We start from the raw sequence: 15,084 nt of genomic DNA, 5'->3' as shown, positions 1-15,084 counted from the left end.
CATTTTATTTTGCCCTAAAGCAGGCATTATAATTAAGAAGACTTTTCACCTTTCATATTATTCAATATTTCTAAGGGGAAAACTTAATTTTCAAAATTCCTTGGGATAATATCTTTTTGATTTGTTAAACCAGGTATATGAAACAGTTTTTAATAGCCATAAGGGCAGGGGTAGGCAACCTTAACCACTTCAAATGATTGTAAAGTCTTATGTTTAAAAAAAAGAAAAAAAACACATGTTATTCTTTCCTTCTCTGTGCTGTTAGTTTCGTCATGTCCCTCTTAGCTGCTCCTGGCCCCTTCCTTCCTGTCGAGTGCCCACACAGCAAGCAGCTTGCTATGGGGGCACCCAAGCCAAGTCACAGCTCCCTGTGTCCATTCAGACATGGAGCTGTCGTTCGCTCCCTCTCTCGTGATTGGCTAACTGACTTTGTTTGACAGAAGCGGGAGCCAATGGCATCGCTGCTGTGTTTCAGCCAACTAGGAAGGACTCATGGACATTTCTGGATATAGATGGGGCTCAGGTAAGTATGAGGGGGGCTGCTACACACAGAAGGTTATTTATCTTATTGCATAGAATGCATTAAGATAAAAAACCTTGTGCAGTACAGCAAACAAGGGGTTAAAGCAGGCAGCATTGTGTTGCTTTCTCGCCACCTGCTTTACCCCCTTGCATCCATCAAAAGCACGCAATTGCAATATGTTTGCAGAGTGGCCTCATTTACTTGAATGGTTCATGATTGGCAGGCAGTAGCATCCACCAAAAGCAAAAGGGGGTTTGATTCCTGCTGTGGCATGTGTACACTTTTGGTTGCTCCCTCAGCAGCTAAAGGGAATAGGGATTGGGGGCAGTAAAACTGCGACTCCACCGCAGGGATTTACCACACACCAACTTTATGTGTGAATGAGTCCCAAGGGACCATCCAGAATTTGAAGTGAGCCCTAAGGGTGGCACTACAGAATGCAAATAAGGGCTCATTCACAAGTGCAACCGGCACTACTGTTCCATCTCCATGAGTTGAATGATTGGCCTCATTCATTTGAACGGGTCATTCTTGGCAGGTGCCACACCCACCAACCATGATAGAGCGTATAACTCTTGCTGCGGCTGTGACGCGCATACATGGCAACTGCAGCTAAAGTGGGTGCGGTTGGGGAGTGGGCAGTAAAAATATGTCTTAACTATGGGGTTTTACTACCCCCCAAACTGCAAATGTAAATTAACCCTTACTGTTCTGAGCCCCCTATAAGGTTGCTTTCACATTGATGTGCTGCGGTTAACTTGCACCACGGGTGCAGCGTAATGCATCTGCAACTTTCCAGGGCTAGCTGCGCTTTACCACAGACTTCTATTAAATCCTGCAGGTTTTTTTTAAATGATTTTAATGTTTACAAAAGGCGTGTCAAACTTACAGCCCATGGACGCAGGTCACCTCTGGCTGCTGGAAGTGGGAGGAAAGGGAGACAAGTCTCTACAAAGAAGGTGACGGTGGATGGATACAATAGTCAGTGCTCCACAGTATTAGGCAGGCAGTGACAGGTGGTGGGTATGAACAATAGTCAGTGCTTCTCTGTCTCTAGAACCTAGAGCACCATTTTTTAAACTCTCATGACTCAAATCCAGTTGTAGACCCAATTGTCATGGGTCACTGTCCCTGCCCACTGACATTGATAGCTCCCCACATGTTATTAGAGAGCCAGCTGCTGTAGACAAGAAGAATGTAACTGTAAGTGAGCATTGTAAGGTATGAAGAGCAAAGTGTTGCAAAATTAAACAGTGTAAGAAGAATTAATGGGGGGATGCAGAGATGAGCAGTGTAGGAGGGGTGAGAGGGGTACAAAGGTGGACAGTGTAAGAGGGGAGCAGGGGATTCATAGAGGAGCAGTATGAAAGGATGCAGGTGGGAACAAAAGTGAACAGGGTAAGAGGGATGCAGGGGGCACAGAAGTGAAAGTATAACGGAGGGGTGGGGATGCAGAGTTGAGCAGTGTAAGGGGATTATAAATGGGTGCAGATTTTATCAGTGTAGAGGGATGCAGGAGTGAGCTGTGTAAGGGGGGGGGGGCAAAGGTGAGCACTGTAAGAGGGGTGCAGTGGTAAGCAGTTTAAAAAGGGTACAGGGTACCGGTGCTGTGATGAGCAATGTAAAGAGTTGTGAGGGTGCAGGGGTGAGAAGTGTAAGAGGTGTGCAAGGGGAGCATAAGTTCAGAGATTAGCAGTGTAAGAGAGGTTCAGTGTAAGAGCGGTGCAAGAGGGGGTGCAGAGATGAGCATTGTAAGAGGGGTGTGAGGGGGTGGGTGCAGAAGTAAGCACTGTAAGAGGGGTTATGGGGGTGCATGAGGGGGTGCAGATGAGCACTGTTGGAGGCCGGGGTGCAGAGGTAAGCAGCGTAAAAGAAGTTTGGGGAGTGCAGAGGTGAGAGGTGTAATGCGGTGCAGGGTGGGCATACAGTTGTAATTGGTGTAAGAGGAGTGTGTGTGTGGGGGGGGGGCGGGGGCAGTGTAAGAGGAGTGCAAGGCTGGGCGAAAAGAAAAATAATAATATTGTATAAAAGAATAAGGTCTACCAAAACGAAACCAAGTGGATTTACTTATTAAATTCTCCCCAACCCGAAGGCTTTAATATACACATAGACATAGACCTTAATTGTTTTGTTTTAAATGATTGAGCTCTGTGCATCCTGGCTTATTCCATCCGTTAATATATTCCTTGCAAATTTCAGGATATAACTTTAGGACAATACAATCCTCCCATTTTTATATCTTCATTTAGACATTTAAACATGGCCATTAGGATATATTATTGTTAGTATTTCTTCATATATATATATATATATATATATATATATATATATGTCCTTAATTAATTTTTAATTTGGTGGGATTACACATACTAACCTGGCATCTTTGATATATGTCAATAGCAAGTATTACTGCGGTTTTTATTTATTTTTTATTCATTTTTTTTATATTTTTTTATACTTTTCATAATTTTTAGTATATGCCAGCATATTACATGAATTCTGCTCCAAACGCTTCTAACGTAAACACAGCTAAATGCGCATAAAAACGCGGCATGTAAACGCGGCAAAACTGTCACGTTCCAGCGTTCAGGAGAGGTTTTCAAGCGTCTCCGTGTACATGAAGCCTAAAGATCAACATAGAGTGTTTATAGATACTTAGCAGCTGCAATAATTCTGCGCAGTAGTATCTGACAAAATGCCATATTTAATAACAAAATAGCTGTACCAAAAGAATTTCTGTCAAAACTCAGGATGAAAGTGCAATGCCTTTCTGGCCCTGCTTTGCACTTTGAGTTGAGTTTTATTTTTGTAGTTTTAATATGCTCGAAAAAAAGATTTAAAGAATAAAATGTTGTGAGGGTTCATTACTAAACAAGTCTGCCATTGTTATATCTATTAAACTTAGATGAGGATTAGAGGATTTTTTAGAAGTCATTGACGTGGAAATTCAGAACATTTCAAATGGTTTACAAATACTTATTCATAACTGTAATAAATGAACTTACTCAATGATCTGCCATTTAGTATGTGGTGATACAAGTGACACAAATGCTGTTCCTCATACCCATGTACAATGTCACAAGTGCATGGAGTTTGCAGCTTTGTTCCAAAAGTTCCAATGTATGCAGCTCGACATTCTTCACTAGCAGAACAAGTCAGATCCTCTCTGGTTAAGCCTAGCAAACAGCTTCTTTCATTTTGGCATCTGCTAGTGTGTTCCCAACATTTTGACTGATAGACTTCATATCTTTCTCTGCAGAAATATGATTGTGTAGGTGAAGACATGACAATTTTATAAATAAATGATAAAAGACAATATGTGTTTTAATACATATTATACCCAAGATCTTAGATATGATACTTCTGTATGCCCAATGTCAAGATTACATTAGTTTAAACAAAACCTGTTTTCTGTTTCTCTACTACTATCCACTATTGGTGAAACTCGTTAGAGGGGCAGGTCAAGGCTACAGTGCGTTCCATCTGTTCAATGAATCCAGTTGGATCTTAAAGATGTCATCGTTGTGATGACCATTGTGTTTGTGTTGAAGATTACAGGTTTTCTTGTAAATTCTGTATCAATCATGTCTGCAAAAGCACCAACGCAACTGGAAGTCCTACAAAGTATATAGTCACAAGCTAGAAAGAGGGAACTATTGCACATACAATCTCCAAACATTGCCCAATGGATTTAAGCTCAACCCTTTCTTTAAAATTCAAGATTTATATCAATTATATGTATACCAAAAGTGTGTACAAAACTATAGGATAGAAAAAGGTGTGTGACAACTTCCATTAACCTGTTCCCGACCGCCCGCGCTGTTATACGGCGGCAGGCCGCCGCTCCCAGGCAAATCGCCGTAGCTGTATGTCGCTTGCGCGGACGAGGCTAGGGGGGAGCGGGGAGCGTGCGCCGCCAGCAGCATGCGCCCACCCCGGCTCATCAGCAGAGAAGCAGATGCAGCGGGCAGGCGGCTCCGATTGGCGCCAGACACAGCGATCGTTCCCCGCTGAGAGAGAAGAATGGTCAGCTGTTGTAAACACAGCTGACCGTTCTTCTCTCTGGAATGATCATAGAGCCCATGTGATCCTTCCATAAATGATCACATGTCTCTATGGCCATTTCAGAAGCCACGCCCCCCCCCCACAGTTAGAATTACTCTCCCAGGCTCACATTTAACCCCTTGATCACCCACAATGTTAACCCCTTCCCTGCCAGTGTCAGAGTAGTAATGTCACTGGTACCCGCAAAAGTGTCAGGGTTCCGATCTGTCCACCGCAATGTTGCAGTCCTGCAAAAAATCGCAGATCGCCACCACTAGTAAAAAAATAAAAAATAAATTACATAAATCTTTCCCATAGATAGTAGACGCAATAACTTTTGCGCAAACCAATCAAAATACGCTTATTGTGATTTTTTTTTACCAAAAATATGTAGCAGAAAACAAATTGGCCTAAAATGTAAAAAAATTGTATTTTTAATTTTTTTTGATAAGAATGTCATATAGCAGAATTTGAAAAAATATATATATTTTCAAACTTGTCGCTCTTTTTTTGTTTATAGTGCAAAAAATAAAAATCGCGCAGGTGATCAAATACCACCAAAAGAAAGCTCTATTTGTGGGGAAAAATGGACATCAATTTTATTTGGGTACAGCTTTGCACGACCGCGCAATTGTCTGTTAAAGTAATGAAGTGCCGAATCGCAATATAGGGCCTGGTCCAGAAGAGGGCAAATCCTGCCGATCTTAAATTGGTTAATATGCAAAGGTCATCATCTTTAATTGGACTTGAATATAAAATCCAAAAATACACACATAACAAGACATATATAAAAACATATCCCTGCTAATTGGCTCCCTCTTGAATCTGTCTAAGGTAAATCAATGGTTGCATATTAATACTGATAAACTGAACATTTAAGGCAGGTACACCTAGTGGCCAATCAAGTGAAGAGATGTCTGTCCCTCAAACACTATATTCCTCAGGATTCCCCTTTAGACCATACCGCTCTGGGCAGTTTTATGTAGGTGGATCTCTTCCAACCAGACTAAAGGATCGATTAAACCCACAGGGGTGCTGTTTGAGAATTAGTGGGTATCTCTATAAGCAACACTTGATTTTGTCCCTTTGAATCCAGGTTTGGTGAGGTCTAGGGTGCAATTGGTTCACACTCATGGTCCAGCGGAGATATTGAGACATAAGTATATCCTTTTCAACGCTTAATGATATACACTGAATTTATGTCTCCACTGCTCTCACACAGGTGTGTGTATTGGTCAGACAGTCCCAATGCTATATGCAAGGGGTTTGAGACAGACAGTCCCAGTGTTGTATACAAGGCATTTGAGACTCCAACAGCACTAACGCTTTATTCCACTTTAATGCAGATTATTCCTATTGATAGATCATCCAGTCAAAAATAGAGCCTCAAGTTCTTCTCCACATGTACTCAATAAAAGAAAGAGCTCCACACAGTGTAAAACCCTACAAATGTCTTGTTTATTAAAAATCAGATACACTTACAATGTAGATGAATAGAAAGCGCATTCAATAGAACATTGTAGGATCCAATGTGACACAGTGGCAACATAGCAACAGAGCCAATGTGTTTCGTCTGAAAACACATCATCTATTATCCTCCCCAGATTATGTCTATTCAGACGAAACTTGTCACATTGTAAGTGTTTCTGATTTTTAATAAACTGGATATTTGTGTGGTTTTACACTATGTGGAGACATCTATTCACTTGATTCAAAAGAGAAATTGGTCTGGTGCCATCTGTAGACCACCTCCATCCCCAAATCAACACGGGGGTCCATTCTCTGACTCCATTTTTACTGGTGTGTAAGTATTGGGCACTCCAATGAGTTCCCTAGGACTTACAGAATTTTTTCCAAACAATGTTTTTTAGTTACATTCCAATTATTATTTTTGTTTCTCTAGATATTTTTTCAATGTATTCTCTCTTGAAGAAGCGAGCATTTAACTCGCGAAACGCGTCAAATCAAGATGCATTACATTTATATGCCATGTGAATATTATATTACTATGTTTTTATCTTTGAGACTAAGATGTTTTGTACCCCCATTCATATTCATATGTATGTTATTTATATGTATACATGTACTCTAAGATTTTCAACCAGGTCTGTTATTACAAGCGCTTTAGGCGCACAATGTTAATGACTTTTTCAGATTTTTTGTAATAAAGATTATTTTTTCCAATTACTCATTTTTTTGTTGTTTCCAGCCAAATGTACCCTCCTTATTTAAAGTCCCACGGGCTAATTTTCTCTTTCTCTATTCACTTGATTGGCCACTTGGTGTTTACCTGCCTTAAATGTTCAGTTTATCAGGATTAATATGCAACCATTCATTTACCTTAGACAGGTTCAAGAGGGAGCCATTTAGCGGGGATATGTTTTTATATATGTCTTATTATGTGTGTATTTGTGGATTTTATGATCAAGTCCAATTAAAGATGATGTAAAAATAGTGAGGTAATTGGCGCTGCCTAAAATTCTCTAAAATACGGGTGAATCAATATCTCATATGAAAAAGAACAGCTCATATATATAAATGCATAAAAATAAAATTAAAAGTGCAATATAAAACAGTATAAATGTACAAATTATTAATTAATACAGCTGAATAAATATAATGTGAATATAAAGTGAATTAGTGCAATATACCTGTGCGCATAGCTTCCAACTATATCACTAAATATACGTGCGCATGCGCAATAGTGATAGATTTGGTCAAATGATATTTGCTATAGTATCTCTGATTAGCCGAGAGAAAAAAATTGAAAAAACATAAACTACTAATCAGAATCAATTGCTGGTGAAATTTATCAAATCATAAAGTGATTGGCAATTCAAAAAAGGCTATGTTATAAATAAATAGTGAAAAGTGTTATTAGTGCAGGTGGTACAAATATAAATTTATCTATAAAAAGTGAAAAATATGTATTTTATATATAATATAATAGATCTATGGCAGTGTTTTAGAAAAAGCTCAATCGCTTAGGTAAGTGAAGAGAAAAACAAGTTCATATAAAGTCCATATAAAAGTGGGCTGTAGCGGTATTCGGCTCCGTGGGTGATTTTCGTGGTGCTCCGGGTATAAAAGTGCCGGGTGTGGAAACAGTGCTCCCTTGGTTCCAACTTTTCCCGCACTCACCAGAAATTATCACCCCTACAGGGGTAGTCAGCGTGTAAGACCTAAATCCACTGTCCGGTCCAAGATGGTCCCATAAGCTGATCCCTTTCCTGTGGCCGTGTGTACCGTTTAGATCATATACCCATTGTGCTCATAAAGCATGGATCCAGGGTTCCATATAGAGGAAGGAAATCTCATATAGTGATGTATTGTTTAAATAATATATTCTTTATTGTATGATAAACAATGTACTCACATTTTAAAAGAAAACATAGGCGATAGGAATCGTAGGGACCGCAAGACCCTCTTTAGTGGTGGCTTCCGGGACGCTGTGCTGACCAACCGCTGGATCTGCGCTCCACCAGTGCGGAAGTGACGTAGTTACGCTTGACGCGTTTCGTCATCAATGACGTCTTCAGAAGCATAACTGCCGTCACCTCCGCTCCGTATAAAAATAGTGTGGTTACTAGACAACCGGATGAAACAGACTCAACTAGCCAATCGCTTGGGATTACTTAGGAAGGAAGTGGTCATTTGTTACTAGGCAGAATTGGGATATGTAAAAGTTTCCTAATTAGTGATGTGAAGTCGTTGTATGATCAATCAGAAAAAAGCATGGAATGTTGTCAATAGTTGCTAGGTAGAACATGGTGCGATCCTAATTGTTATTCGGAAAAAAGCAGTAAATATCTATAAAAAGACTGTTAATAGGTGGATAAAAAAATAAATAAAAATAAAAAGATTTTTTAATGCGATCCAGATTATTAGTTGGGGGAATCTATTAAAAGGCAATTGGTAGTTTATATATCCTGTCAATTCTATCTCATTTAGAGGAGAAGAGTATATATATTTTATTGGAAAATATTAAAACATTATAAATCAAGAGGCCCTCCATTAATATAAATTATTTATAACTTGGGAAAATATTAAATGTAATGTCCAAGTTTTAAATATAAAATAATAAATATAGAAAGTGCTAAATAATTAATCTCATAAATATAAATGTACATACATATATGTAGAGAAAAATATAAATATATATTGTTAATTTAAAAAAGGGGGAATTACAGATATATATATCAAATTATAAACAATGGTTATAAATTGTTGAATAAAATAAAAATAAAATTAAAATAAAAATAAAAAAATAAAAATTAAAAATGTTAAAAATATTTTAAGGGATGTATCTATGATATTGTACAGTGGGAAGTAATTTTGATAAAAAAATTACTTTAGTGAAAAAATTACTTTAGTGAAAAAATTACCATAAAAAATCCCATAAAAATTGGCCATACAAATCAGTATCCAAAACTGTGTTAGGGGTAGTTTTAAACAGTTATATACATACCCAATATTTAAAGTGCATATAGGAAATCTATGTGTAGAAGTCCATCCTGTGGTCCAATATTCACACGTTATATACATTCTTATCCATCGAATGCAAATAATCAATAACACAGTTAAAAAATCTCTAAAAAGTCCTCTAAAAAATTCTTAAAAGTTAAAAATCAGAGATAAAGCAGTTAAGATCGATATCCAGGTTGAGTCCCCCAGGCTGGAGTGACTCGAGCTGGTATATCCACTTAGTCTCATTTTGCGATATCTTTCGTGTTTTATTCTCCCCTCGCCAAATTTCTTTAATGGTGTCAATTCCATAGAACACTAGGCCTTTAGGGTTACGATTATGTGCCTCTTTGAAATGCCTCGATAGGCTATGTTTAGGGAAAAAGGGGAAAAGAATCTGCGCTCGGACAACAAGAAATTAAAATAATATTGAGGATCCTGAAGATAAATGTGAAGGCAGCCAACTAAATGATAGATTACAAATCATATAGGCATATATAAAAGGTGTAGTAGCGCCAAACACTATAACTAAATATTAAACAATGTAGAGTGTCCACAATAAGTCCCAATAGTCCAAAAGAGATGAGAAGTAGTGGAGACCAATTCCCAATATCAGAGCCGTGCGGATGAAAAGAAGCCAACACCCAAGCGTGGAAATATGCCAACTGCTTACCAGATATTAGATGGATATGGGCGATGCAATGAACTCAAATTGGGCCATCAATGACAGATAGTGCCAACGGTATAACTCATCGATTCCCAGTGTCTCAACAGATCATGGTTTAAGGGCAATGAAGGCTCAAATCGTACCACCAGACAGAGTTGTGTTCAGGGGTGTTGAGCCTTTGCGTCTCCAGATTGCTCCGAACGTTCTCGACAAGCCTGAACGGTTACCTTTCTTTCATACCTTGACTGGCTACTATCCATGTAGGAAGTGCTCGGTATGTAAAGTAAATTCTCTTACCGGTAGAAAATTCTGCGAGGTTACATCTACGGCTACCTCCAAGACACACCCCATCAAACCCTTCATTGGTTGTTCCTCCAATAATGTGGTCTATCTCCTGCAATGTCCATGCGGCCTACAATATATAGGCCGCACCAAGCGGACATTGACAGTGAGGGTGAGGGAACATATCAAAAATATCAGAAAGGGTTTTCCCAACCATAGCGTTTCAAGGCATTACGCCAATTGCCACGATAAAAACCCTGTGGGTACTAAGATCTGGGGGATCGACAAATTCACCCCCCATTGGAGAGGAAGCCATGTCCACCGTGAAATTTCCCGTCTCGAAACTCGGTGGATTTTCAATATGAGGACTTACTCTCCATGGGGGCTGAATGTTGAGTGGGATGTGAACTGTTACATTAATAACAGTTAATTATTTTGGATATCATTACCTATGAGGATCTTTTTGTGATGTATTTTATCCTATGTTATTTTATTAGTTTTTTCAGAGTCAATATTTGTTATTTTATGAAGGTTGTGACGGAGTGGATATTTGATGCTGTTACTTTATATCCGTCTGAGTCAGCATTAATATCCTCCGTCCTCTTCTACAACGTTTTATTATTTATGGGATATTTATATGACCTTGAGTGGGTTAATTTTATATCCAATGTTATATGTGTTTAATGGCATTTTTTTACTATTCGAGATGTATAGATCTTCTCTTGCATAGAAAAATTGCATAGCATGCAATTGTGTTATGTGCCTTCCACTTGATCTCTGTTTTTGTCTATGCTGGTAGTTTTTTTCTTTCTTTTTTCTTTTTCGTTCTATCAGCACCGGCTGTTTAGAGTGGTTGAGTACACAATTACTCTTATAAATTTGGTTACATAAACTTATTATAGCTGTCATAGGCTATTTTCGGCCGGTGGAACCCGTTGGAACGCATTGACGGATGTTTTCCGCGTGCGTCACTTCCGGTTCCGGCTGACGACCAAGTGGAACGCACTTGCGGTTTACATCCGCATACGTCATTTCCGGTTTGTCCTTTTATATGCGTGCTGCCGTGTACATCCGGTCCACCTCTGATGATGTCACTTCCTTGACGACACGCGTCAGGTGATCCGGAACGAGCAGCACGCCACCAACACCGCGGTTTTTACTTATTTACGATGCCTGTATACATTCACCTTTGTGTGAGTATATTTTTATACAATTATTAAACCTGAGTTTGTACAGTCTGCACTATGTCCTGCCCCTTTTTTTTTTGAGGTGAATTGACTATTGCTGAGATCATTACTCTGTCTGGTGGTACGATTTGAGCCTTCATTGCCCTTAAACCATGATCTGTTGAGACACTGGGAATCGATGAGTTATACCGTTGGCACTATCTGTCATTGATGGCCCAATTTGAGTTCATTGCATCGCCCATATCCATCTAATATCTGGTAAGCAGTTGGCATATTTCCACGCTTGGGTGTTGGCTTCTTTTCATCCGCACGGCTCTGATATTGGGAATTGGTCTCCACTACTTCTCATCTCTTTTGGACTATTGGGACTTATTGTGGACACTCTACATTGTTTAATATTTAGTTATAGTGTTTGGCGCTACTACACCTTTTATATATGTTTAGGGAAACCATTCCTAATATTTTTTATATGTTCCCTAATGCGTACCATGAGAGGTTGGGTAGTCCTTCCCACATATTGCAGGCCGCACGGACACTCTATAATGTAGAAAATTTCCAAAAACACATGACTCACCAGACAGCAGCAGTCTGGGTCATTATATATATCACCTGAAGATGCCCCTATCCTACATTAAATCATTGGATATGGAAAGGTTGGGAGACAAGGATTTCGGGCACTAAATTTTCATAAAATCGCTTTTTATTAAACAAACACTTTAAAAACGTCTAGTGATACAAGCAGATGAAAAAGATCTACATTGAACATAGGACCAAAAAAACGGTTGACAGTATGAGATATAATGTTGCATGAGGTACTAGACCTTCATATAGTATGAGAACAGTTGTGTACAGAATAAGTTGTATTATGCATACATCCAATGTGATATACTTCAAAGCAGACAGAGCCTGCCGGCGGATACCTCAATGCTCAAGGTGCCAGTCAGCAGGGTTGGCTGAAGTTTACAGTAAATACATAGTATACATTACTCGTGACAGTTTGCTCAACATGTTTCGCCTTCTTGGTGAAAGCTTCGTCTGGAGCTTAATAAATGCTTTGTCTGTACAATGTATATTCTGAACTCTTTTGGTACTATAACGAGGAGGACTAAGAGACGGTCACTGAGCTCATAAATGGGGGAGCCGATATTCACAAGGAGTATAAATACAAACGCTCCTGTATGTTTGTATCGGTCCTGCGGAATACTTTGTTTAGATAAGGATAATTAGACCTGCCTTGTAAGTGGCAGACACCTGTTGAGCTATATTCCGTCATAGATGTCCTCCCCGGATGGGGAACCGCCGCCCAAATAATGCGGCGGTTCCCCATCCGGGGAGGACATCTATGACGGAATATAGCTCAACAGGTGTCTGCCACTTACAAGGCAGGTCTAATTATCCTTATCTAAACAAAGTATTCCGCAGGACCGATACAAACATACAGGAGCGTTTGTATTTATACTCCTTGTGAATATCAGCTCCCCCATTTATGAGCTCAGTGACCGTCTCTTAGTCCTCCTCGTTATAGTACCAAAAGAGTTCAGAATATACATTGTACAGACAAAGCATTTATTAAGCTCCAGACGAAGCTTTCACCAAGAAGGCGAAACATGTTGAGCAAACTGTCACGAGTAATGTATACTATGTATTTACTGTAAACTTCAGCCGACCCTGCTGACTGGCACCTTGAGCATTGAGGTATCCGCCGGCAGGCTCTGTCTGCTTTGAAGTATATCACATTGGATGTATGCATAATACAACTTATTCTGTACACAACTGTTCTCATACTATATGAAGGTCTAGTACCTCATGCAACATTATATCTCATACTGTCAACCGTTTTTTTGGTCCTATGTTCAATGTAGATCTTTTTCATCTGCTTGTATCACTAGACGTTTTTAAAGTGTTTGTTTAATAAAAAGCGATTTTATGAAAATGTAGTGCCCGAAATCCTTGTCTCCCAACCTTTCCATATCCAACTCTATAATGTAGGTTACGTGCGTGGTATGGCAGGTTATTACGTTTCTAATCTGGAAAACCTTTCTGTTAACCCTAGATTTAAATTCCATGTTTTTTTTCTTTTGTGCTGGGTTATTTTTACATGCCAGGCATTTTCGGCATCGAATAAACCCTTTCATGTTAGGGAAAATCTCAACTTTTTTGGGTGGGTCTATCACGTTGTGCACTAGTTTATTCCTCAACGTGGGAGCCCTCCTATAAATAAAGCGAGGCTTATTAGGTAGAATCTTAGAGAATGTTTTGTCTGATCTTAAAATTGGCCAATATTTATTAAAACATTTTTCAACTAATTTATATTGTACATTAAAATCCGAGATAAAAGCGCATTCAAAGTTCCCCTCTTTGTTTCGTCTCTTGTTTTCAAATAGGTCTTCCCTTTTCATATTTTTGACTTGGTTTTTAGTTGTTTCCAAGGCGGATCTCTGGTATCCCTTTTCTTCGAATCTGGCTGAGTTTCAAAGTCCTCTATTTTTGTGCAATTACGTCTAATCCTCATGTATTGTCCCCGCGGTATATTATATTTCCATTTTGGATGGTGACAACTTGACATAGGTATGTACCCATTTTTATTGGTAGGCTTGAAATGGGTCCTGGTTTGTAGGATATCGTTTTCTTTAAAAATTTGAAGATCCAAAAAATCTATTTTTTTCTAGATTGCAATTTCCCGTGAATTTTATACCATAGATGTTGTTATTAAGTTCATCTAGAAAGGCATCGAGAGAGTTTTGTGTACCAGTCCATATCATGACGATATCGTCTATGTACCGACAGTAAAGTTTAAGGTGCGATCTCCTAGTGCCATATACCAATTGTTCCTCAAGCATATCCATGAACAGGTTTGCGACGCTGGGGGCATATCGAGCCCCCATTGCGACGCCTTTAGACTGTACATAGAAAGTATTGTTGTACCAAAAGTAGTTACTTGCCATAGCAAGTTTTAGACCCTCAAGTATAAAATTGATTTGTGTTTGTCTCAGATCTGTATTTGCAAATAGTGCCTTTTTGACACCTTCTAGGCCATCTTTTTGTGTACAATGAATTGGCGTCAATCGTTACTAGAATCCAGGAGTCCTCTATCCTCAGGTTCTTAATTTCTTCCATAAATTGGGTACTATCCTTTAAGTGTGATTTGCCCTTACATACTAGCGGTTGCAAAAATTTGTCCAAGTGTTCTCCCAGTCTTGAGAACAGAGAATTGATACCGCTGATAATTGGTCTTCCTGGTGGTTTGTCCATTCTTTTGTGTACCTTCGGAAGATGGTATATGACCGGTGTTCTAGCGGATTTGGGTAATAGGTATCTGGCCTCCTTGTCCGTAAGTATACCTAGTTCCTTGCCTTTGTTTATGTATGCCTTCAATTTCTCCTTGTATTCTTTCACTGGGTTCCCTTTTCATTTCTTGTAAGTATTTGGGATTTGCAAAAGGTTTTTCATCTCATCCTCATAATCCTGTTTTTTGAGGATGACGATGTCTCCACCCTTGTCCGCAGGGCGTATCACTACCTCTTTCTTCTCCTCAATCTTCTTGATCGCTTCCCAAATTCCTTTATCTTTTTTGCTATGTACCTCCATCTGTTTAATGTCGTGTTCCACCATTTTTCTAAAAGCTAATAGGCAATCATTATTGGGAACCTTGGGATTAAAAACGGACCGATTTCTAAGATCGGTATGTTTAAAACGTAAGTCTGTAGTAGTCTTGTGTTCTCCCTTAAGGTTAAAACATTTTTTTATATTTAATTTTCTTAAAAACTTTTGGACATCTATATATGTTCCAAACTTATCAATACAACAACAGGGGATGGAGGAACCCTGCCCCTCAGAATCAGTATACTGGGAGGCCGAATTTCTGGACCAGCAACTGGGAAGGAGAAAACGCACGAGAGGCAAACGCGGCGGGAGGA

At 39.2% G+C, this 15,084-nt stretch overlaps 1 protein-coding gene across 1 annotated transcript in view; it reads right to left on the bottom strand.

The window, feature by feature from the left end:
* GFRAL (GDNF family receptor alpha like) overlaps positions 1–15,084 on the bottom strand; it is a gene marked incomplete at its 3' end in the record, with an annotated part of 100,965 nt that overhangs the window by 4,079 nt on the left and 81,802 nt on the right. Inside the window, exon 7 of the mRNA XM_082252408.1 lies at positions 3,529–3,776. Within this exon, the coding sequence (XP_082108534.1) occupies positions 3,529–3,776 (248 nt within the window). The remainder of the gene's footprint in view (positions 1–3,528; positions 3,777–15,084) is intronic.

Source organism: Pelophylax lessonae (assembly GCF_965119305.1).
Source record: "Pelophylax lessonae genome assembly, chromosome: 3".
Classification (NCBI taxonomy): domain Eukaryota; kingdom Metazoa; phylum Chordata; class Amphibia; order Anura; family Ranidae; genus Pelophylax; species Pelophylax lessonae.
This window is presented reverse-complemented; position numbering and strand designations above follow the sequence as displayed.